This window comes from Mustelus asterias, chromosome 8 (genome assembly GCF_964213995.1).
Source record: "Mustelus asterias chromosome 8, sMusAst1.hap1.1, whole genome shotgun sequence".
Classification (NCBI taxonomy): Eukaryota; Metazoa; Chordata; class Chondrichthyes; order Carcharhiniformes; family Triakidae; genus Mustelus; species Mustelus asterias.
In genome coordinates, this window is record NC_135808.1 from 86,358,734 (window position 1) to 86,383,132 (window position 24,399).

The following is a 24,399-nucleotide window of genomic DNA, read 5'->3' on the forward strand; positions in this document are numbered from 1 at the left end:
GGTGGCATGTAAGGTATCCTTCCAGTTCCTATTTGAGTTCTGTCTTTTCATTGGCCATTTCTGGATAGGATTAGATTTGTCAGAATCTACTCTGAGGTGCACTTTACAGTTCTGCGAGACTTGGAGTAGGTTATAGGTACAACTTATGATATACTTTAACCAATGGCCGATAACGCCTCTCACAAACTACCTACTACCGCTTGTCAACTGATGAGATCTAAGTTCAGAAACAGTGAAACGGAGTTCCTGCCCAAACTCGGTGTAATGTGGAGTCAAAGTATATTCATACTAAGTTGTCTTTGTTCCCTTTGCCCACTTAATTCCTGGCCCTCACGTGGGCCCTCTTAATTTCAGGCTCAGGCTGGGTGAATGGGATATCCCAAGGTGGCTGTCCAAGTCCTCCGTTCCCACGTTTCGACACCAAATTGTGAGGGAGAATGAACTCAGAAGAATCATCCAACACTCAAACCTGATTCAATCGACAAACAGTTTATTGAATGATGTCGGTGGGGAGAAGTCACAGAGTCAGACCATGTGCAACTCCACCAAACACAGAAAATCATCAAATCTTAAACAGCAACTCAGCCCATCCCGGCTGGACACACAATCCAATCATAAAAGTTACAGATTACATACAGTGCATGTAGGTCCAATAAAATTAATAACTGGGCACCATGAGGCTGTGTGATCAGCTCATGAACAGATAGGTGTCCTTTCTCATGTTTTCCCGCCCTCATTATCAACTGTCCTTGGGCCTTCTCTGTACATTGACATAGGCTCCTTTGTCTCTGTCTAGTGAGCTGTTAGCAGTTACTCAGAGGCAGCTAAAGTGGGAGGCCGTGCTGAACGAGCTGTTTGCTCTGTCTGTATTACTGAATATCCCCCAGAATGTGGTCAAGTTAGCGAGTCAGCTAGCTCCATGATGCCTCTCAAACTATTAAACTCCATTTTATTAGTATCATACATTGTTAGCATTAAATAGAATATATATATATATATATAATTAAATGTATTGCTGGTGCCTTTTCCCTGGGCCTACCTCAATACCACCACACGCTCTGTCAGTGCAATCCGCATGTTAATCACTCTCTGCCTAAAAAGGTTTTCACTTTGCCACTTACGATTCTTTTGCCAATCACCTGACATCACCTCTGATTCTTGACCCTTCACCACTGTGAACAGTGCTTTCTATCTACTCTAAGTTTTCATTAGATTAGCCTTAATATTTTTATTCAATAGATCAAGATTGTTTCTAACTCTTGTAATTATGTGATTGGATCTTTGCCTTGTAATCACTGTCCAGGACCCTTTATTTGCTGCAAAATGTAAGGAGATCAGGTGTTGACAGGACTGAGCCTGGCTCACACCTATAAGTTGTTATTTCTGACATTTAGCTTTCTCTTTATTAACAGATGTATTGTGAAAATTACTGGAGAAATGGTTCTGTCGTTTCCAGCTGGGATCACCAGGCACTTTGCCAATAACCAGTGCCCCGCAGTTCTCACATTTTGCATAACAAACTGCAGCAGGTTGGAACACATCCTGCCCAATCCCCAACTTCTCTGCAGGTAATTTCAGCGCGAGACTACAGACTAGCCAAGAGACAAGAAAGCAGCTTATCCGTGTACACCAGTGCCACAATTGATTTGTACAGTAGGTGCTGTCATTACACTCTTGCCTGCTGCACAAACAATCTCTGAACCCTCCTCACGCTGCTCTGTTGATCAGTGCAGCGTGGAACTAGGACCACAGAGACCAAGAATGTCAGTGTTCATCCAGAGATGTTTTGAATTAACTGATCATAAATGATGCCATGATTTGTTTATCCTGTGGGAGACACCAATCAGTCAGGTTTCCAACTCCTGATCACTATTTGGAGTTGTCTTGCGTGAGTGAAGGCAGAATTGGACTCAGTAATTTCGGTATTTACTACCTAGCCTTCTGCATTTTGAATAACCATTTTAGTTAAGGTATCCGAAGCCAACTAATCTGTAGATCCAATACCCCACAATGTGCCAGTGTCTTCAGCAAACCATGTTTGTTCTTTCAGCATCACAGTGCACGGACTAAAAAGTCATAAGTTTGCAAACCCAGGGAGATCAAAAACTCCCTGCAACCATTGCCAGACTAAAGATTGAACTGTATTAGATTTCAGTCTGCCATTTACTCCCTCCCTGGGATTTGTCTAGCTGTTGTTTCAGTTCCCCTCCCTCCCCCTTTTTCTTGGCTTTTTTCCACCCTTTCTAAGAAAGCCTTTATACCTTTCAGACATCAGTTCTGATGAAGAATTCAATACCACATATATCCCTATCCTGCCTTACCTCTTCATAGTACTGGCTGGCTTGATAGCAATCAGCATTTTTTGTTCACTTGACCCCTCACCCCTTAATTTTGGCTAAAGCTTGTTGGCTGATAAATTCTTCTTTCTCTCGTCTAGTAACACTTCACAAAGTGATGCCAATACAAAAGAATTCTGGGTAAACATGCCAAATCTAATGACTCATTTAAAGAAAGTGGCTGAGCAGAAACCATCAGCCACCTATTATAATGTGGATATGCTAAAGTATCAGGTACGTGGATTTCAGGCTTTCACATTACAAACCAGTAATTAATTTCTCAAAATATGCTCTGTTAGATTGGCCTTCAACAAATTAAAATGATGATCCAAGTGTAGGAGAGGGTTTATGTTTTGCCTTGTGCAATAATTACTGTGCGTACAATCACAATTCGCTTAGAATGATTGAAATGCAATCTCTCTGAAAAATTTGCTTGGTTAACAAAAGCAAAGCTGGAAATCAGAATTCAAAGCAGAAAATGTTGGAAATACTCAGCAGGATGTGATGGAGGGTGTGTGTGAGGGAGGGTGCATGTGTGTGGATGTGAGGAAGGGCGTGTGTTTGTTTTATTTTCATTTTTTCGTGGGACATGGGCGTCGCTGGCTGGCCAGCATTTACTGGAGGGCAGTTGAGAGTCAACCACATTGCTGTGGCTCTGGAGCCAGTGAACCAGATGGGTTTTTCCTCACAATCAACAATGATTTCATGGTCATCAATAGATTGTTAATTCCAAATATTTTTCCTTGAATTCAAATTTCTCCATTTGCCATTGTGGGATTTGAACCTGGGTCCCCAGAACATTAGCTGAGTTTCTGGATTAGTAGTCTAGTGATAATACCACTAGGCCATCGCCTCCCCCCTTCTATTTTCTATGTTTCTATGTGTGTGAGAGGCTGTGAAGGTGGGTGTGTGTTTGTGTATGTAAGGATGTGAAGGAGGGCGTGTGTTTGCATATGTGAGGGTGGGTGTGTGTTTGTGTATGTGAGGGTGTGAAGGAGGGTGTGTGTTTGTGTATGTGAGGGTGTGAAGGAGGGCGTGTGTTTGTGTATGTGAGGGTGGGTGTGTGTTTGTGTATGTGAGGGTGGGTGTGTGTTTGTGTACGTGAGGGTGGGTATGTGTTTGTGTATGTGAGGGTGTGAGGGTGGGTGTGTGTTTGTGTATGTGAGGGTGGGTGTGTGTTTGTGTGTATGAGGGTGGGTGTGTGTTTGTGTATGTGAGGGTGGGTGTGTGTTTGTGTATGTGAAGGTGTGAAGGAGGGTGTGTGTTTGTGTATGTGAGGGTGGGTATGTGTTTGTGTATGTGAGGGTGGGTGTGTGTTTGTGTGTGTGAGGGTGGGTGTGTGTTTGTGTGTGTGAGGGTGGGTGTGTGTTTGTGTGTGTGAGGGTGTGAAGGAGGGTGTGTTCGTGTATGAAGGTGAATGTGTGTGAATGTGAGAGAGAGATGTGTGCATTTAATATTAGAATCTGCTTTCCATCATCATTCCTCCTATTAAAAAATGACTAAGGGTAATACTTATATTTTTAATCAGAACATTTTAATTATTACCAGATTAATATATTCTTAGACGTAGCTAGAAAAGACTTGTTTACATTTGATATCTGTGTTTGGCCCTATTAAGAAGTCTCACAACACCAGGTTAAAGTCCAACAGGTTTATTTGGTAGCAAATACCATAAGCTTTTGGAGCAATGCTCCTTCGTCAGATGGAGTGGTCTCTGTTCTCAAACAGGGCACAGACACAGAAATCAAATTACAGAATACTGTATTCTGTATTCTGTAATTTGATTTCTGTGTCTGTGCCCTGTTTGAGAACAGAGACCACTCCATCTGACGAAGGAGCATTGCTCCGAAAGCTTATGGTATTTGCTACCAAATAAACCTGTTGGACTTTAACCTGGTGTTGTGAGACTTCTTACTGTGCTTACCCCAGTCCAATGCCGGCATCTCCACATTTTGGCCCTATTTCACAGCCAAAATAGGGACGTCAACATCATGAGAGAGTTTGGGGTTTCCTGATGGTCTTGGGAGATCACTAGGGGTTCCATGACTCAGAAAGTTTGGGCAGCCCTGGCCTAGAGTATTACCAGGCTCTTTATCAACCAGTGACTCATTAGTCATCATGGTAAGAAACAGGAGTTTTGGAGCCTCATGCTGACTCAGGTCTTTCTCTCGGGTATGCTGCAGAGAGACCATCAGGAAGATGGATGCTGCATTGATTAGGACCACCACAATTGTTATGTGTTTCGTCCTGATAGCTTTCAGAATCAATCAGTACACAAGTAGATACAAAAGGTGATTAACATTGCAACTGCAGCAGTCAAACTAATATGAAAATGGATCCTGCAATCCCACAATGCACAGACTTGCAAAGTACAGCATGCTAGTCAAAACATACAATACATAATAATAATTGTATGTAGTCAGGAAATGAGATGAAGAAGATAACAAAGGTAGTGCCAGGCACGCTAAAGACAGGAGGTTCATCCTCAGGAGCAAGGGAAAGCAGGGCCCCATCCATACACCAAAATTAGGGCTCCCAGAAGCGTCATTCACCTTGCAAGATCCAGGGTGTACAGTACATGCATCACACATCTTTTCTGCAAATGAATGAGAGACAGTGTTGCCAACACCTCTGCATGTCCAGGGAATTAGTAGCTCACATATGCCACATTCTTCACAATTTGGCACCACAGGGAGTAGGAAGATTTCTGTTGCCAGTGGCTGAGAAAGTCACTGCCGCCCTGAACCTCGACACCAGTGGCTCTTTCCAGGGCTCAACTGGGGAACTCTGTGGGATCACTCAGTCTTTCATGCATAAGTGAATCCAGGAGATAACAGACCTTCTCTTTGCAAGGGCCCACAGTTACGTACAGTTGATGAGAGATTAAGCAAACTAGGACACGAGGGCACTGGACTTCACAGCAATTTTCAACTTCCCACAAGTGCAAGGTGCCATCAGCTGAACTCATGTGGCTCTATAATCTCCATGGCAGCAAGCACTTCAATACATCAATAGGAAGGGCTTCCACTGGCTAATGTGCACTGGCATGTGACCACAACAAGCAAATCCTGCAGGTTTGTGCAAGGTTTCCTGGAAGTGTCCATGATTCTTATAGAAACATAGAAAAACTACAGCACAAACAGGCCCTTCGGCCCACAAGTTGTGCCGAACACATCCCTACCTTCTAGACCTACCTATAACCCTCCATCCTATTAAGTCCCAGGTACTCATCCAGGAGTCTCTTAAAAGACCCTATTGAGTTCGCCTCCACCATCACTGACGGCAGCCGATTCCACTCGCCCACCACCCTCTGTGTGAAAAACTTACCCCTAACATCTCCCCTGTACCTACCCCCCAGCACCCTAAACCTGTGTCCTCTCGTAGCAGACATTTCCACCCTGGGAAAAAGCCTCTGCGAATCCACCCGATCTATGCCTCTCAAAATCTTATACACCTCTATTAGGTCTCCTCTCATCCTTCGTCTCTCCAAGGAGAAAAGACCGAGCTCCCTCAGCCTATCCTCATAAGGCATGCCACTCAATCCAGGCAACATCCTTGTAAATCTCCTCTGCACCCTTTCAATCTTTTCCACATCCTTCCTATAGTGAGGCGACCAGAACTGAGCACAGTACTCCAAGTGGGGTCTTATATCTTAAGCAGACCGCAGATCCCAGACATCTTTGAGGGACAGGGTAAGCTCCTCGGGAATAAGGGTTACCCGCAAAGGGCTCAACTGATGATGTCCATCCAGAGGCCACAAATCATCTCCGAGAGAAGTGTGAGGATGCTAATGGCGGTACCCGAATAATGGTGGATCACACCATAGACATTTTAAAAATTGGATTCCAATGTCTGGACACTACAGTACAGTCCAAGAGCGTTTCACAAATCGTCAAAGCTGGCTCTGCACTTCACAACCTGACGATGCAAAGGGGGAAGGATTCGCCAGATGCTGAGATGGAATAGCTGCAGATGATCTCAGATAAGGAGGATATTGGAGGGGATGAGGGCAGTGAGGTCAAGGAAGAAGAGGCTGCAGGGGGAGAGGTCAGGTGAGGAAGGTGTGCATGTGAGACCCTCATTGCCACCAGATTACAGGAAGAGGAGGATAATGGCAGAGCGATTATCCTCTTGGGCTAGTGCTCTCCATCATGGGCCCAAATGAACGCCAACATGGCTGTCATCACTTTTTAACCATCCAGTTCACTCAGATTGTGAGTACTTACATATGATGCTCAAATTGTTCTGATTCTTTGAAGAATGATGGGACCTCGGGAGAAGACGTCCTTCCTGAACTGGGATGGAATTGGACTAGGTTGTCCCGGAGATGGATGCTGCCTTTTCCAATGTCTCTCATCCATCCCAGTCACAACAGCAGCCTACAAGAGGCAGCAGCTGCTCTACTATCCTCTCAGGACTTATCACTTCATACCTCTAATGTCACCAAGCTGCTTCATGAGATCCAACAGCAGCAACAGTGTAATACTCTGTCACATCAAGGATCCTATTGAGAGGCACCACCCAGGCCAAGGCCGCTAAGGATGGAAGGCAGGTTTCCAGAGAACCATTTAGACATGTCTGCATTCTCCCTTTGTCCTTGTTCTCAATTACATTGACATTTAGCACTCTCAGCTGACCTGCATTCATCCTCACCCTTCGATAGATGTGAACTACCGAAGGATAATAAGTTTGTAAAAATTGCCTGCCACGTACCTCCTGTTGAGCAAAGACAGTCTCCATCATGGCTGTTCCTGGGGATCTACAGAAGGCTCCAATATCTTGAAGCCCTCGAGGCTTCCTCCACTTGACAATAAAGAGCACATATCTGACACATTATATCCTCGCTCCTATCCAATGGCTTCCCTCAGCATGGGTTCATTCCACTATGTATGCTTCCAGAGTTTACTCTAAGGCTGCACTGAGCACAATGTCTCCACATTTGCAACCTCGATGAGTGTTGAGCTTAAGCTACGCACTGTGTTAAATCTCTACATTGTATATAGAGCCGAATGGTCACTGTACAGATAACCGAAAGGTAATACACTCTCATGGATGTAGGTATTGGTGGCAAGATGATAAGGTGGCTGAGAGAGGCATAGCTTAGGCACATTGGGATGGCACGATCCTCATAATTATTGGTGAGCCTGCCATGTGCATTTGGAAACTCGGAAAGGTGATTGGCACACAGGAGTTCTGAGGAGGGACTCAGCTTGTATACACTGCTGCATTGCAGAGAGTACCTGGAGTTCCAGTACATATGATCTTTCTCAATCTATTTCAATATCTCCCCTTCTACATTCGACCTTGACCTTTCCTGTAAACAGGTGAGCTGAGAGTGCACATCAGCCTCAATCTTACACAGGCAAAAATTAGCAATGCACAACTCTGCAAAGCACATGAACCACCTTACACGAAAGATGATGCATCATTGTTGTCAGGAATGATGTGTGAATGAGCACACACTGTTGTGCGATGGAAGCAGAGCACATGGACAAGAGGTGCCAGATAGCGACATCTGCGGTAAGTGGAGGGAAGAACCATAATGGCACATCCGTTCGACAGCAACACAACTCACAACTTGGTGGACCTGGGACCGGAGCAGGGGTAGAGGACATTGTGGTGGATCTCAACTGCATCCAGCAGTTAAAAAAGAGGATTGGGCTGTGGCTTCCCTTGTCATGTCCAAAACCAATCCCTTGGTTACACTGGGTGGTTCATCCAATGTTATTCTTCTTATAGGTTGTCACCATGAGTTAGTACAACTGAGTAGCTTGTTTGGCCTTGAGGGCAGATGGAGGTCAATTACATTGCTTTATACCTGGAGTCACACAGAAGTAAAGACAGCAGATTTCTTTCCTGAAAGAACATTAGTGAACTACCTGTAGATGGGTTTTTACAACAATCTGATAGTTTCATGGTCATCATTACTGATATTACTTTTTATTCCAGATTTTTAAAATAATTTGAATTTGCTAACTGTTGCAGTGTGATTTTAAACTAATTTCTCCATTGCATTAGATTACTAGTCCAATAACATAACCAATATGCTTCTGCTCCCAATGTTGTCCTCCTCCACACTTAATACAAATAACTTTTCCACACGTCAGACAGACAACTACCTTTAAGAAGTATGTCACATCCAGAATCCTCCCCATCTTAAATAGACAAAGCAGCATGCTGTCCCTAAAGTTGGTTATTTAAGTGAGACACTGAATATAAATGGAATGTACATTCTCGTAGTATGTCATCACTTTGAACTCAATGGTCAGGAAATTGGTAGGCAAAAAATGGTTGCACGTGGTCACATTTTTAACTCCTGCCCAGTGTTGTGAGGCTCGTTGCCTCAGATAATTCACTTCAAAATATCAGCAGCAAAGCTTCATATTTCATTTCTCCTGTCTGCAGAGCTATCCCTTGTTAGGTTCCAGACCCGAACCCCAGGGTATCTAATGAGGCCAAACTAGACCCCAACAATCTTTATATTTTGGCAAAAGTGTGAGAACAAAGAACAAAGAACAATACAGCACAGGAACAGGCCCTTCGGCCCTCCAAGCCCGCGCCGCTCCCTGGTCCAAACTAGACCATTCTTTTGTATCCCTCCATTCCCACTCCGTTCATGTGGCTATCTAGATAAGTCTTAAACATTCCCAGTGTGTCCGCCTCCACCACCTTGCCCGGCAGCGCATTCCAGGCCCCCACCACCCTCTGCGTAAAATACGTCCTTCTGATATCCGTGTTAAACCTCCCCCCCCCCCCCCCCCCCCCCTCACCTTGAACCTATGACCCCTCGTGAACGTCACCACCGACCTGGGAAAAAGCTTCCCAGCATTCACCCTATCTATGCCTTTCATAATTTTATACACCTCTATTAGGTCACCCCTCATCCTCCGTCTTTCCAGTGAGGATATGATGCTTCACTTCAGGAGTAATTCCACTGACAAATTCGGGATCTTTTATAGTAAAACAAACTTTATTTAATAACACAGCATAACTATAACTCTAACAAATGAAGCAGCTTAACTATTTACAGTTGAACAATATTTAAAAATGAAAGGAAACAATTGTAATTTCTAACTTAGCACTGTTTCAGTTCCAAATAAGCAAAATTGCTCTTAAGGACTTAAAGACCACTTTAAATATAGTTAGCAATTACAAATATACTTGCTATAATTAGTGTAGATAGCCTTCGAGTTTTCAGAGAGATATAGAGCTATGAGAAGCTTGCAAAATTATCCTAACTTCAAGCAGAACAGCCAAACTCTCCTTTCTGCAAAAGGCTTTCTTTTCTGCTACACACCCAGGACTGCACAGAAACCACACATCATCTGACCCTGTAAGTTACTCCAATGCAAAATCCCAGGGGAATTTAAGTAAACACAGGTCCATTAACTCTATTTAACATAACCACCTGCAAGGCTACAATGATTAATTATCCTGCTTTCCCAGAGACTGAGTTGCATTCACCCTCCTGACATGCCGACTACCTATAGAAAAAATCTGAATCTTAAAACATTCCCCTTAAACATAAAATATATCAACAGCACACTATCATCACACCCTCAAATAGCCTCATTGTCTGAAACACACTTTCCTAACTGCAACACTTTAACAGATCACCTGGTGAAACAAGTACCGCTGCAGCACACATTAGGTAATGGATTTTCTATGACTCATCTGTCCTTCTACAAACCCAATAACCACATCCAGGAGATATCTGTCCTTGTTAAAATTGGAGGTAATTAATTGAAAATTGGGAGAGATGTGTCTGAATCAGTATTGACTGTTTTACACTATCACCCAAAGTTAAAGTTCGCCCCCAATTGTCTCCGGATGCACTTTGGTTATTAGACCACAAAATGTGTCATGTTCTAGAATTCTGATGGCGTGTGCACATTTTCTTTGAGACACAAATAGGAGCCAACCACCCACTATGACAGTCACAGTGCGCATATTCATTGCACATTGGAAAGGCAGAAACAAAACCATTCAGGTTCTACACCTGAAGCAGACATTAGTGCCTTTTGCGTATGCAGATAGGGAGTCTAATGGCTGATTGAAGACTCCTTTGTAATATTAGCAACCAAATAATATGTCCCTTTAAGCCTTTGGAAAACAAAAATTTCAACCATTGATTCTGCTGCCAATTCCAATCCAGTGACTCTGGCTGGAAAATGAACATAAGTAGATATTAAGTAATGTTCCCTTTAAACAACTGGCCCAGTGTCACTTGTTGTCAGGGCATTTGAGGGACAGTTACATCAGTGTAGTATAGAAGATAAAACAGAAAATGCTGGAAAAACTCAGCAGGTCTGACAGCAGTTTGCGTTTCTTCAGCATTTTCCTATTTTGTTTCAGATTCCAGCATCTGCAGTGTTTTGCTTTTATTTTAGTGAAGAAGATAAGCTGTGCAAACATATTCCAGCAGCACACCCTCAGGAGAAAAGGGAGAGTATTTGGAGGGGCCATTTTTTTTAAAAAACCAACATCACAGAGAATTAATCGTCATCTTCCTTTTCTGAAGGTATCGTCACAGGGCATTCAATCCACACCACTGAATCTAGCAGTGAGCTGGCGCTGTGAACCCACCAGCACTGATCTTCGAATAGATTATAAATATAATGCAGAGGCAATGGTTACACCTGTCGCTCTCAATAATGTTCAGTTCCTCACTCCTGTGGATGGAGGAGTAACAAAAGTACAGGCTGTCCTTCCACCTGCTGCATGGTAAGACAATATCTCTGTTCTTTCCTTGACTCTGTGCCACATATTTGCTGAGAATTTGGTTCCTCTGTCTTCACTGAGTATCTTAGCCCAATAATTCCTTCTATACACAAAATCTGGAAAGACCTGTCACCACTCTTCCAACTCCAGTTAGCTGTGCTCACACCCTCCTCCACTCTCTCTAGTCACTCCTCCACTCTCCCTACCAATCACCGGCCTCTTCTCCAGTCTCTGTACCAATCACCAGTCACTGATCCATATTGATTTGCTGACCTGATCTCTCCTCCACACCAGTCAACTGATCAAGTTCTCTACCTGCAGCAATGATGTTTCTGCTTTTCTATCTTCTATGATTACTCTGCTTCACTCTCTCTTTACCAAACAATCCCTTCACAAGAACTCTCATCTTTCCTGGTAATCCTTCTATACTGAGCATTCTAAACTGGAATTCAGCCAGCCAGGGCTCCCTCTCCTGATTGCAATGGAATATACAATGATACACACAGAAGGAGGTCACTTGACATCCTTGTGCCCAATTATTGAACACAGCAGTTGCTGTCGTGAAAAGGTGGCGTGTCCTCTGCGCCTATCCTCTTCGCAGGTCTCTCCATGGATTACTACCCTGAGGGATATCTGCAGGATCCTGCATCTGAAATTTGAACAGAAAAAAATCTTCCAAATAAGTGGCCATTTTTCTGCCTGATGCAGTGTCTGACACAGCAGTTCAGAGCTGGTCAGAAGATTTGGGCCGAGGGACGGCATGGTGGTGCAGTGGTTAGCCCTGCTGCCTCATAGCTCCAGGGACTGGGGTTCAATTCTAGCCTTGGGTGACTGTCTGTGTGGAGTTTGCACATTGGGTTTCCTCCGGGTGCTCCGGTTTCCTCCCACAGTCGAAAGATGTGAGGGTTTGGTAGATTGGCCATGCTAAATTGCCCCTTCGTGTCAGGGGGACTAGCAGGGTAAATACCTGGGGTTACAGGGACAGACCCTGGGTGGGGTTGTTGTTGGTGCAGGCGTGATGGGCCAAATGGCCTCCTTGTGCATCGTAGTGATTCTATGATTCTATGTATTGACCCAATTCCATTTGAAAGTTACTATTGCACCTGCTTCCACCAACCATTTCGGTATTCCATTTTGTTGCAACAAAATGTTTCCCTCATATCACCTCTGGCTCTTTCGCTAATTATCTTAAATCCTTGCCCTCTGGTTACTGACCCTTCCGCCACTCCAAACAGTTTCACCCCATTTGCTCTATCAAAACCCTTCATGATTTAAAACCTTCTTCCAAATCTCCTCTTGCTCTGTTCTAAGGAGAATAATCCCATGTTTTCCACTACACCACACATAATCCAAATCCATGATACCATTCCAGTTAACCACTTCTACACTCTCTCCAGGGCCTCAAGTGTGGTGCCTACAATTGGCCACAGTATTCCAGCTGATTAATTAAGGTTCCTTCCTTGCCCTGGTATTTTTCACCTCTTTTTGTAAAGTCAAGGTTGCTGCATATCTTTGTAAAGCCTTCTCAACTTGTTCGGCCACCTTCAGAAGTTGGTGTACATATACCCTCAGGTCTCTCTGTGCCTGCACTCAGGTCATATTGCCTCTCCTCATTCCTCCTACCAAAATGAAATTACTTCACACTTTTTTCCACTTGATTTCTTCTACTATACAGTAAGTCCTGACAGAGTGTACATACATGTTGATGTAGGGTAATGCTGACTCCACTGTGACACTCCTCATGGTGGAATAGCCTTATAGATTGGACACATGTTGAAATGATCTCTTGGCCAAGGTGCTCCAGATGATTAAATTCCCATCCCCAGTGTTGGTCAGCAGCTGCAGGGGAGGAGGAATAACTTTGACATTCATCATCTCAATAGTTTGAAGTTTTATAAGTAACTACCCGACTGGCCTTTGTTTTTCAAGGAATGCCGAACAACATAGGATCCTTTGGAAGATCCCAGATATATCCCAGAAATCTGAAAATGGAGGTAACTGGAGAATGAAATTCTTCTATGGAGCTAAACCTTTAATTTAGATCTCATTACAGACTGTTTCTGCTTATCCAGCTGTGTAAAAATTAACATAGAAATAGCAAGTTATCTGCACTTTATTCTATATACACATAGCACTCACCATGCCTGTGTTGTGACAAGCCAACCAGTAGCATTGACCACTGGGTTGGGGGCCCCTGACAATGCTCAATAAATTGTACATTGCAATATTGCACAGCAGTATCTCATGAAGTGTCTCATGGAGTGTAGGTGTACTTTCACCAGATCTGCTCAAGGTTGCTGACTGAATCAGGGCTTTTCCAATTGCATGAGATGTATCAAAGGCTGTCCTTCAATTTTGCTTCCTAATTTGTTTGCATTGGATCCATGCCCACTAACTACTAGTTGCAATTTCACATAGTGTCCTTATAGTCAGCAAGATAGTGGACTTTTATTCCTATAGGCAGTGCTGCATTCAAACTGAGATTTCAAAGGTGAAACGCAATTTGTTAACCCACTCAATCACCCACAGCTTTTGCTGAATTCTATTATAGTTCCAAATTAAATACTTTTGGGTTGGGTTGGAGCCGTGGTACAGAACCTAGAAATTCATTCATACAGACAACTTTCCCCACACTAGCAGAAGTGCAAGTGATGACAATGCACCTCTCTACAGGAAGGGGAACTCAAAAGGCCTAAATTATAGCTTAAGAGCAGATCAGTTGCTCACATTTCTCATCGATAATGGACGGTGGCATAAGAATGTCAAAGAATGAGAGTATGTTGAGAAACAAACTAAAAATGGATTGAAACCAAGTTTCCAGTAATTAACTATTTTTGTTATATGATTCAAATGTTGACAAATAATAGGAGTTTTGAAACAGGGTTTACCCTATTTTTTAGAATGGAAAATCTGGAAGACTCCCATGTTGTGACAACATCAAGTTCCAATGGCGCAAAGACATTACATCAGAGTGAAGCAAATAGCACCTTTATTCTGTAGCCGACACAACTAAAATTAGTCAGTGTTTACAAAAATAAAACTATGCCTCCTTTAACTCCATAACTGCTGGTTCTCCTGCAGGCTGAAGATATTTGAATCATTTTTTTATTCATTCATGGGACATGGGCTTTGCTGGCTGGCCAACATTTATTGCCCATCCCTAGTTGCCCTTGGAAGATAGTTGAGAGTCAACCACATTGCTGTGGCTCTGGAGTTATATGTAGGCCAGACCAGGTAAGGACGCCAGATTTCCTTCCCTAAAGGACATTAGTGAACCACATGGGTTTTTTCCGACAATCGACAATGGTTTCATGGTGATCAATAGATTCTTAATTCCAGATTTTTTTTATCGAATTCAAATTCCACCGTCTGCCGTGGCAGGATTCGAACCAGGGTCCCCAGAACATTAGCTGAGTTTCTGGATTAATAGTCTAGCCTCCCCTGTAAATTATATTATAGCTTCAAACAAAGACAATTTAAATCTAATTTCTCCATTCCTGCATTTAGATCTACAATGCTACAAAACAACTGTGTCTAAATGGGAAGTTTGATGATCTGCTCCCAGCCCTCCATCACAATACTGCTATTGATCAGTGTGCATGGCAGAGTGGCCCAGAGGTGACTGCCTTTATGGTCTGCCTCGATGCCTGGCCTCTGCTCAATGCATTTGCAAGTCAGTGTGATTGGATGGGCTGCTCATCATGGACAGTATCTCATCACATCACATGCACACACTGAATCTCCAATGTAGTGCAGCCCCATGTCACACGTCTTCCCTGATTTGTTTGCCAAAAGGACTTTATCCAAATTTGAGTGTAAAGTTCCAGTTTCTTCTTCTTCCATTGACTTCTTTTAGGTGTTGGATCGCTCCTGGCCAGGTTTCAGCTATCAGAAGGACCGAGTAAGCCTGCAACATTGGCTGTCCAGTTCACCAGCGAAGGAAGCACATTGTCTGGCGTCGATATTGAATTGGTTGGAGCAGGATATAGGTTTTCACTCATCAAAAAGAGATTTGCAGCAGGTATTTCTCAAAAAGACCACAGAATAATTTAAATTACTTACATTACCTCATTGTGCAAAACAAAACCCTGCAAGCACAAGGAGGCCAATCAGCCCATCAAACCTGTGCTCAAAAAAGCAATAAGAGTTTTAACAACACCAGGTTAAAGTCCAACAGGTTTATTTGGTAGCAAATGCCATTAGCTTTTGGAGCCCTGATCCTTCATCAGATGGAGTGGATATCTGCAGACCAGATATCAGAGCAGATGTCCACTCCATCTGACGAAGGAGCAGGGCTCCGAAAGCTAATGGCATTTGCTACCAAATAAACCTGTTGGACTTTAACCTGGTGTTGTTAAAACTCTTACTGTGTTTACCCCAGTCCAACGCCGGCATCTCCACATCTTAAAAAAGCAATCCAGTTAGCCCCACTCCCCTCTGGCTCTGAACAGCTGTTGGCCAGTGATTTCTGGCAGCTATGCTGAAAACTCACCCAGCCAGAGGTTCCAGTGCTGATCCCAGTGGGCTTTTCTGGGCTGTTTGGAGATTTGCTCTTTCCTCTGACAATGGTGGATGCCCACTGCTTTCAGAGGTGTTACTGATTTAGGGAATCAATTCCTGGGGTTAATTTTCACTGCCTTCACTGAATATTAATTGCACAATCTGAAATTCAGCCAGTAGCCTTCTAGCTTCTTAACACCAGCAATGCAGCCAGCCCCATTTTGAAGAACCCTACCACCAGTTTGGCTGTTTCCAGAAACAGGTCCTTTACAATATGGAAATCCTGACCCTATGATGTAAAAAGGACCTTGACTGCATCTTGGGTTGAACAAAGTCCAATATTTTGGATGGTGGAATCAAAGCGGTCCATTAAAGGTAAGTGTTAAGTTATCTTTGTGGATCCCAGAGGAGCTGCCTGCCTGCTTTGACCGCCTGTGGACAACCCCCCCACCTCCCCCCATCTCACCCGCACAATTTCACTTGCTGGTAGCTGTGCTAAGACATGCATTTGGTGTCCCAGAATTCACCTGGTAGAATTAAATAAGACCATGCCCTCAAAATTATTGGGTCCTCTTCACTGATGGAACCAGAGGCTGACATGCACAATTGATTGCACAAAAATCCAAATATACCACCTGGAATTTCTCCTGATAGATCATATAAATTCAACAGCAGATTGTCAGAAACTCCATTTAAGCATCTATCCAGAGATTCCAATACAGTTCCAGCAACTAATCAGGAGAACTCCCAGGGAAGTTGGTGCAGTGCCATCATGCAATGTCAGGTACAGCACAAGTGTACAGACAATGATTCTGCCTCAATAATAATCATTTAATGCTATTGCCAGAAGGTCTGTGTTAAATGTGCCATGCCAGCTATCATTGTGGGTCTGTCTGAGTTTGACTCCAGTATTTTTCTAATCTAGTTCTATTTTGTTTCACAGGGAAATACATGGCTGATAACTGAATTCTCATAACTTTGCCCAATGTTCAGTGTTACTCAGCGGACAGCTTTTTAAAAACAAACAGGAAACGTCAAGGACTGAACCTGTAAACAAACTTTTACTCACTGATTTCAAACTTCTATTCCATGTGGCCAGAGCATTTCCAACAACAAGAAGTCAAAGTAACATCAGAAAATGGCGACCAGTCCTGCAGTATTATTAAATGATCGATGTGACATTGGTAACATTTCGTATTTTAAAGTGTAATAATTGTATTTGTAATTTGGTAATCACCTCTCCCCACACTCTTCACTCCCGATATCTGTATTTCAGCTGTTATAGGCATTTCAGAGATACCCCAATTAACCTGTAGGCTATGCCTCTTCAAACATGTAGCATTGTATTTGAGATGAGTAGCATTGTCTAAGAAATATATTGCAATCTTTCAATTTTTAGCCCCTTGATCTACCAGTATTGATGCCAATTCTTCATGGTTTTTTAATTGTTTTTTTAACTGTTTGCATACATATATTTTTAATGTTGAAAACCTTCCCGATCTCCTGATTAGTGAATAAGAATCATTTTGCAAAGCAATGCTATGTCTTAGAAGAATGCCCTGTAGAGAGAGAGAGGAGGTGTGCAATGACATTGGATAAATATCTTGGGGGGAGGGATGGCTGTTAACTTCTCAGAGATGAAAAGAAAGTCCACCAATATTGGATTTTATAACATAACATCCAAAAGAAGCCAGTCAGATGGAAGAAGGTTATCATTTCAGATGGGACCCTACGCTTTGAATGCCACCTAAAATGTCTTTTGGCTGCGGGCTAATTCTCTGTGTATTCCCAATATTACATTTGCTGTCTGGATTGTTATGTCAGTTTCATGTCAATGCTGAAAGTTATAACATTCTAAGATGAACATTGATTCCAGCAGCTTCTTTAAAACAAAACATTTATTTTGCTTTGGTAATGTGGTCGCAATGTTTGCATAATAAAAATGAAACAATTTAAAAGTGGAAAAAATGATGCAATGTGAAAGATCCAATGTGAAATTCCCACCTTGAATTTCATTTCAAAGTTCCATCAGACACATAGTGGGCGGGTTTGTTTTTGTTGTCAATTATGAATCCGACTTGCATTGACACATTTGTCAGTGAAGCATTGGTCTGAAGCTTTTAAAGGAATCTGACTAGTATGTGGGGGATATTGACCACTGGAAATAGCTTGGAATGTTTAAATGAATCTTACCGCCCCACTGCCCCAGCAAACAAAAATGTTTTGCATGACTAAAACTGGTACATTCAATATCAATTGTTCTTGCATCTACGGTGCAGTGAAGTGGCTGGATGTATAATAGAGTGACAAACATTTTTGAACACTTGCCTCAGAAACATATCTCCATCTTCTGGTCGTGGATACTAATGAAAATGTAAATCACAGTGAAGTCTTCTTAAAAAGGACAGGATCAGAACTAAGGTTGCTGCAAAACGTTAGCGGTGATACTGATCGTTAGTTTATATTCATAATCAACAGCAGCAAACCTAAATGGTTTTGACTCGCTTCTCAGATAGAAACCCCATCTCGAATGGAAGAGGCTCAACCTACACGCTGGCCAGAGAACAGCAGACTGAGCAGCTGAGGGTCTGCAACCTTCCTGAGCAGCAATTCAGCTCCGCATGGCCGGACCACCTGGTCTGCAGACCACCTTCTCCAATGTTAGATCTAAAAAAAAAGCCCTTTGCAGCTTTAAAGGAACCATGTGTGCAAATGCTTTCACGTGTGCTACTTTTAAAGTCAATCCACCAATGGGAGAAAGTGTCCTGCCATATAAATGGGTGAGTTGGTACATTTGGAGCTGGAAGCTGGTTTTAAATGAATCATAATTTAGTGTGATATGGAGTTATTTCCTTCCATTGATGTATTCCCTCAGTGCAATTGATAAAGCAGGTGTTTCTCCTTTAGTGGCCTCTTACATATGGTACTCCAAGCATAATAATCAACTTTGGATTTATTCCAGCTGTCCAACAAAAGATATGAAAAGTAAAACAGATGCCCTTTGTGTTGGCTTTTTGGAGTATTATGACACTGTTCAGCACATCTGCTGTGCACTGTGAATGTAATTGTAAGGATTTCAGAAAAAATAATTAGATCTGACCATTTCTGGCATGTTTTTTACCTTATAGATAACATTAGTTCCATTGGTACCTCAATGGCTTCCTGGATAAAGGAACTGCTGGCTGTAAAAGTGCTTTGCGCAAACCAGGAAGTCCAAGATTTGCTTCCTGATTTGTGAGAGTTGATTTCACATTGTCACAGTTGAAGCGCTACAATTAGTCTTAGCATCCCCTGGGCTAAGGAGGGAGAAATTGGTCAGGTAGCCCTCCTGATTACTGTGTAATGGCTCCTACTGGAAAGAGAACATATATGGATGTTGGGTGAGAACAGGATCATGCTTGCTGTCATACCATTCATAGTTGAATAGCTTGTCAACACTCATTGTCAGGGCACAAACACATACACACGCAAAAAGATAGCTATCTGGGACAAAGAACTGAAAGGCTTTTGGGCCTGTGTAACCATATCTCAGCAGGAGTCAACACCTGAAGAGAGGGAGAATACTGGAACAAAAATAAGAAACAGCTCCATTCATCTTGCGTGCTATTTTGTAAATACTGACTTTTTATATATATATACATATATACAAATATATATGTCATTTCCTCAGTGACTGTTTTCCCTGTCGGTTCATTGCACATAATTATGAATATGCAATTATGTTTTAATGTATTATGTAGTAAAGAAATGGTCTGGCCATTTATAAATCAAATTCTAAATTCTATACAGTATGGAAATTAAACTGTAAGAACTGTTTAAAAAGTTAAATGTTGCTTTTCTTTGAAATTAAATAAAGTTTAAAAAATCTGAATTGTAGCACCTGTATAATTTCTCCCACTTTCTTTTTAATTCCTATTATTTAGATTTATTTTAAAGTCAGATTGAAGAATATCTATGTTGAGAACCTGAATTCTTATTATTATCTTGTATATCCAGTGTCAGCATTAAACACTGTCAGGTGCCGTGCATTCAAACAACCCCATGACTGAGCACATCACCTGTACACAACCAGTGAGAAGCTTATCCTGTCAGCTTCAGCTGAATGTGAAACACTTGAACATTTCACGCATTACAATACTTCACAATCAAGCAGCCAGCAATGAAAGCGATTTACTCCAAATTGAACTAGACTATGAGACCATAAAACCTAGGAGCAGAAGTAGGCCATTCAGCCCATCATGTCTGCTCTGCCATTCAATGACATCATGACTGATCTGACATAATCCTTAACTCCACTTTACTGCCTTATCCCCATAACCCTTCATTCCCTTACTGCTTAAAAATCTATCTCAGCCCCGAGCATACTTAATGACCCAGTCTCTACAGCTCTCTGCATTAAAGAATTCCACAGATTCATTACCCTCTGAAAGAAGAAATTCCTTCTCATCTCTGCCTTAAATGGGCAACCCCTTACTCTGAGATTATGCCCTGTGGTCCTAGACTATTTAAGTGTAGGATAGTTGTTTCTGACCCAAGTTTCTCGCTCTCAAACTAAATTTTACCGTGTTATGGTCACTGTTTCCTAGAGGATCTTTTACTCTGAGATTGTTTATTAAACCTGCCTCATTACATATTACCAGATCCAAAATAGCTTGATCCCTGATTGGATCCACAACATATTGTTCTAGGAAACTGTCTTGAATAGAGTCTATGAATTCTTCCTCATGGCTACCTCTGCCAACTTGATTTTCCTAATCTACATGAAGATTAAAGTCGCCCATGATTAAAGTATTGCCTTTTTTACATGTCCTTATTATCTTCTGATTTATTTTCTGTCCTGCAGTATAACTACTGTTAGGGAGCCTAAAGACTACTCCCACCAGTGTCATTTTCTCCTTGTAATTTCTTATCTCCACCTATATGGATTCTCCAACTTCCAATCCAAGATCATTTCTTGCTATTGCACTTATTTCATCGCTTACTAACATAGCTACCCCATCACCCTTTCTTTCCTGCCTGTTCTTATGAAAATTCACATACCCCTGAATATTTAATTCCCGGTTTTGATCGCCTTGTAACCAGGATTCTGTAATGGTTATAAGATCATTCCCACTAACCTCAATTTGTGCAGTTAATTCATTTATTTTAGTACTACATGCAGTTAAGTAAAGAGTCATTAATTTTGCCTTGTTACCATTTTGTTTTCCCTTTTTGACCCTATTTTTTGCTTTTTTTTAATGCTAGTTCACTCGTTGTCCCTTCTGGATATCATTAAATAGCTGCCTTGTAATGCTGTCATATCCATTTGCTTTGTAAGCCTACATATCCCCTCTTCAGGATTACCCCCCCCCCCCACCCCCGCCTCCCAACCCCCCACACCCATCCACCTCTATTTAGACTAAAGCCCTCTCTATCTCCCCAGTTATGCAGCTTGCAAGAACACTGGTCCCAGCACAGTTCAGAATTCTGGTTTAAATAGAAAACTTTGTTGGGATAAGTGTGTCTGATTAATTGAATTTTGATACTAAACAAAGTATTTCATGGGTGATGTTTTGTGTATAAGCTAGTTTAGTCTCTAAGAGTGATCAGTCGTTACCTACAATTTCTAAGATACCTTCCAGCTGCAACACCTACAAGCGTACTAGTTGGGCCTTTAGTTTCAGGCCAGTTCCATTTCCCACTCCGAACCCGTGGAGCTGATAAAGGTAACAGTTTAATATACTGGCTATATAGCTGCCACATTCACTGAATGTAAAAAACCTGAACGTGTGCAAATGTAATGCTGGGAGACAGCTGTTACCTCACTGCCAGCACAGATTCAGTAAACGGATACAAATAGCACAGCAAACCCACAGAGGAAATGGATCAGTCTAATTACTGTCCTCAACCAGAATACTTTCTGCGCCCAGATCCATTGCCTTATGAGTTGGCTTCAAAAGTTGTCTTCATATTTAGATTTTGACGTGTCTTGGGAATTTCTGGATTTCTTCACATTAAGTTGTGTTCTACTACATCTGTATTTAAAACATGTAGCTGTACCACACTCCGCTGAGACATAGTGAGGAGAGGTGTAAGTGAAAGGATTCTCTGCAGTCTTGGGACAATCTCATACTGTGAAGCATAGTAGTGGCACATAATGTTTAAATACCCAACAGGTTATATCGTGCTGTGGAATCGTCCCAAACCGAGCTCGGTCTGCCTGAAGAAAATCCATGCAAAAGAGGTTTGAGTGAGTCAAAATCAGACAATCCTGCACATCTCCTGATTGAAAATTCTGCAGCAACATTAGCAAAGGCCTAGGAGCCAATCTCCTGTGGTTGCTTCAAGCTGGGTAACGGTCTCCAAACAGAAGGGAAGAAAAATACTAAATTAACAGTTTATTTCCTATGATGTTGCTCATATTAAGTTATTCCACATTGTCTAACTCCGGTCTCTTTCTGTTGGTTTTGTGTCAGTGGTTCTCTATATATGCTGCTAATCTCTTTTTTTGATCTGATACTATCTTTGCCATCTTATGCTACTGTTTTTTTTTGCCAGCAATGTAGATGGTGAGTGATATATTAATGAAGGAAACAGCTGAAGGACATAGGCCACATTTTGTGGTGGTGCTGATGGGACACTGCACTGCATCCAGGCAGGATCATGACTGAAAGAGAAATTTGGCCATGTCTGGTATTGCTTTATGGTGGCCTAAATGAAGGCAGATCTTGTCATGATGTAGGGCAGCGACAGAAACGAAAAGGTGGCACTCCAGCCTTAATTAATCCAATATGTATAGCCTCAAGAGTGTCACTCTTTGGGTGGAGTTTTCCATTATTGAAACAAAATGCTAACTAATTTCCGGTAACTGATGTCCCGCTGGTCAGGATGACAATTCTGCACCTGGAAGCTTATCAGTTATGCCATAGGCGATTATCTCGCCAAATCATGTGGCAGGCATGATTGTCCACTCTGATATTACCTAATGGGTTCAGATGATGGGCCTCTTGTGGAGATTTTTAATTTTTTTTTATTTTATACTTTTCCAATTCATTCAAATCAAATCCAATTCAAAGTCTCAACAAGTTGAGACATTTCAGATCCAGGCTGACAAGACATGGCGAGCGACCAAATCACCCTGTCCTGGGCCTGATCTACATGAGCCAAGTTGATTGGAGGAGCAAAGCAACACCTCCTCCATGACTTGAGCTCATTTGCATCTTAGCCAAAAGGCCGAGATGCAGCTTTTAAAAATTGCTTCATATGAAACATATGAAGCTTCAATGTAACCCAATGACCTCAACCAAGTGCAGCATCCAATCCATACTACACTTGATCTTAGCCAAAAGGCCGAGAAGCGCACCACGATGGAGAAGCAACAAATCGCAACAGAACATCAGGCAGAGATGCAGCAGTCACTCTAAAGACTGGACTGAAGGTTGGAGATGTCCAACCGCCTTTCTTATGTTGCGGCTCCGACATGCGAGCGCCTTGAGGACACCATGGGAAAGTTGGCCACCACCATGAAGATCCTGGTTCTGCAAGTTTTGCCAAATTTGCATTCGGTCTTTTAATCCATAGTCACATATACTGGAGTGGGAATACCAAGTGCATGCCACGCATAGCCCTTTAGCATAGCCTAGTACAGCCCATGACTGTCTCTATCCTCTTACTCTTGACTGTGAGATCCACAGAAACGCCAGAAATACATCTACTCTCTGATCCTGACAGGCTGGAACTCTACCACCTCGCTCGCCATGGAATCGGAGTGGGCGAGGGTCCGACAACGGAAATCTCCGTTGACCTCAGGTGGGAATTTCTGGTCTCGCCCGAGCGAGGCCATAAAATCCACCCTTGAATATCTAAGAACTGTCTCTACTCCCTGACTCTGACCTGCCAGTCCCAGACCAAGGACTTTCACTGAGTTCCCTGTTGCCCTCAGGATTGAACACTATACTTCAAGATTTAAATGCGTCGCTAAAGAGTGGTGTGGGAGGCAAAGGTTTTGATTCATGAAGTACTGGCACCAATAAAGGGGAAAGAGGGAGCCGTTCTGTTGGGACAGGCTCCAATTAAACTGGGCTGGGACCAATTTCCTGGCAAATTAAATAGCTAGGTGGTAGAATAACCTTTAAAATAATGAGGGAAGGAGAATTCATGTACAAGTAAATTGATAAGTCTGGAGAAAATTCAATATTACAGCTAACCCTGAGAACCCTTTCCCTAATTCAGTGTCAGAGGTGCCATGGAAGGAAACCTTAGTTTCCTAGAACCTTAGTTAAGGCCGCACTTGGAATATAGTGTTCAATTCTGGTCGCCACACTACCAGAAGGATGTGGAGGCTTTGGAGAGGGTACAGAAAAGATTTACCAAGATGTTGCCTTGTATGGAGGGCATTAGCTATGAGGAGAGGTTGGAGAAACTTGGTTTGTTCTCACTGGAGCGACGGAGGTTGAGGGGAGACCTGTGATTCTCAGATACAAGATTATGAGAGGCATGGACAGTGTGGATAGTCAGAAGCTTTTTCCCAGGGTGGAAGAATCAATTACTGGGGGGCACAGGTTTAAGGTGCGAGGGGCAAGGTTTAAAGGAGATGTACGAGGCAGATTTTTTACAGAGAAAGTAGTGGGTGCCTGGAACTCGTTGCCAGGGGAGGTAGTGGAAGCGGATACGATAGTGACTTTTAAGGGGTGTCTTGACAAGTACATGAACAGGATGGGAATAGAGGGATATGGTCCCCAGACGGGTAGGGGGTTTTAGTTAAGTCGGGCAGCATGGTCGGTGCAGGCTTGGAGGACCGAAGGGCCTGTTCCTGTGCTGTAATTTTCTTTGTTCTTTGTTTCTTTGAAAGCCCATCGCTAAA

The 24,399-nt window shown here is 42.6% G+C and overlaps 1 protein-coding gene across 1 annotated transcript in view; it reads left to right on the forward strand.

Moving 5' to 3' along the window:
* sgip1a (SH3GL interacting endocytic adaptor 1a) overlaps positions 1–16,629 on the forward strand; it is a gene marked incomplete at its 5' end in the record, with an annotated part of 139,282 nt that extends 122,653 nt beyond the window's left edge. Inside the window, 6 exons of the mRNA XM_078219370.1 lie at positions 1,413–1,568; positions 2,438–2,570; positions 10,858–11,060; positions 12,987–13,051; positions 14,914–15,078; positions 16,501–16,629. Of these exons, the coding sequence (XP_078075496.1) occupies positions 1,413–1,568; positions 2,438–2,570; positions 10,858–11,060; positions 12,987–13,051; positions 14,914–15,078; positions 16,501–16,523 (745 nt within the window). The remainder of the gene's footprint in view (positions 1–1,412; positions 1,569–2,437; positions 2,571–10,857; positions 11,061–12,986; positions 13,052–14,913; positions 15,079–16,500) is intronic.
* Positions 16,630–24,399: the final 7,770 nt, after the last annotated feature.